This window comes from Malurus melanocephalus, unplaced genomic scaffold (genome assembly GCF_030028575.1).
Source record: "Malurus melanocephalus ecotype Western Australia unplaced genomic scaffold, MMel_1.1 scaffold_1426, whole genome shotgun sequence".
NCBI lineage: Eukaryota > Metazoa > Chordata > Aves > Passeriformes > Maluridae > Malurus > Malurus melanocephalus.
In genome coordinates, this window is record NW_026624658.1 from 3344 (window position 1) to 4868 (window position 1525).

Genomic DNA, 1525 nt, shown 5'->3' on the forward strand with positions numbered 1-1525 from the left:
GGACAGTTCGGACCCTTCGTGCCGGGAATTGCAGAATTGCAGCGGTTCCGCCGGCCGAGCCCGTGGTGCTGCTCCCTGTCCGGACACTGCCACCATCCCCGGGTGACAGTCCCTCCCCGAGCCACCAGCTCCGCTTCGCTGTGCCAAGCTTCCGCAGGGGCTTCCCCACAGGCTGCATGAATCCATCCCCCTGGAACACCACGAGTCCCCTCGTTATTTATTTTCATTTAAAACGACCAAAAGACGGGGTTTGGGCTGGGTGGGGGGTCTCACTGACGCCTGAATGTGCCGCGCCTCCGCTGGTGTGACAGCAGGTCTGTTGTGTAACCCTGGCTGCGCTGCCCGCRCCGTGCTCCCGAATAAACTTTGATATATATTTTATTCATTACGCGCAGTGTCCTGAGGTGCTGGTTGAAATATAACCGGGAGGGCGATTAGAATGGGGATTAGCAAATAAGCCCCAGTAATGGCATGTAATTAATACCAGGGTGGATTTCTGTGATTATCGACCTCTTCCCTGCTCTGAGCGTGTGGGGAGATGTGGAAAATGCGCTGRGAATTCCTGCAGCAGGATGTCACTGTGGGTGTCGGGGTCTCTGCCTGGCACCACGTATGTACATCTATTTAAATATTCACACATGTCCGTGTGTGCACACGCAGACATCGTGTGTGCTGAAAATCTCCTGTAAAGTGGCAAACAAGGCACAAATTGCACGCAAATATCTGCAGGAAAGAGGTGGCACAGAAATATTTAAGCTCCCATCCTCTCTTTACGGCCCCCACCGGGGAGCTCTCCCTTTTCCCCATTTACCCCTCTTTTCAAACAATTCCTTTTGGCGCTGCCCTGAGCGGAGCTGTGGATGCTCTGACCCCTCCCAGCGCTCCCCAATTTCTGCCCTTTCAGTCCCTCAGTCCCAGGGGAGATTTCCCGTGGTTAATCCCAAGCAGAAGGTGATTCCCGGGGCCCAGGGGGGAGTTCGCTGCTAAGCGCAGCTTAGGGGTCTCAGCCAGGAGAGCAGACACATTATCTCTCCCGGGCTTTCAATTAATAGTATGAAATGCWCAGCTTGGGCTTAAATCCCTCGATTTTTCCCCTTTCTCTGGTGATTATTTGCAAATCAGCTTTTGACCTGATTAGAGCAGAACCGACTTAGAGGAAATGCAGGGAAAGACCTTAAATTTATAATAAATCAACTCCATTAAATCAGAGAAAGTGAAATAATTAAAAATACCTCTGTGTGATGGTTCCTGCCCATCCTACAGTCTCAGTGAGGTTACAGCCTCATCCCACTTTGTATTCCAGGAGTATCCTCAGCGGGAACACGACATCCATTACAATTCACACACTYATTCCCGTTTTCCTGCAGGATGGGGGAGGTTGATGTGGACGGGTAAGGAGAGCCCAGGTCTGCTCTGCACCCTGCAGATGGTGAAATGAGGATCCCTGTCTGCCCCGGGAATGCCAGGCTCAGGATTTCACAGGATGGGGAAAGGCAGTGGCACATCATCCCCGTCTCCTGGGGCA

General features: G+C 52.5%; 1 protein-coding gene across 1 annotated transcript in view; it reads left to right on the forward strand.

The window, feature by feature from the left end:
* TRNP1 (TMF1 regulated nuclear protein 1) overlaps positions 1 to 987 on the forward strand; it is a 3131-nt gene extending 2144 nt beyond the window's left edge. The window contains exon 2 of the mRNA XM_057387897.1: positions 905 to 987. Coding sequence (XP_057243880.1) covers positions 905 to 987 — 83 coding nt within the window. The remainder of the gene's footprint in view (positions 1 to 904) is intronic.
* Positions 988 to 1525: the final 538 nt, after the last annotated feature.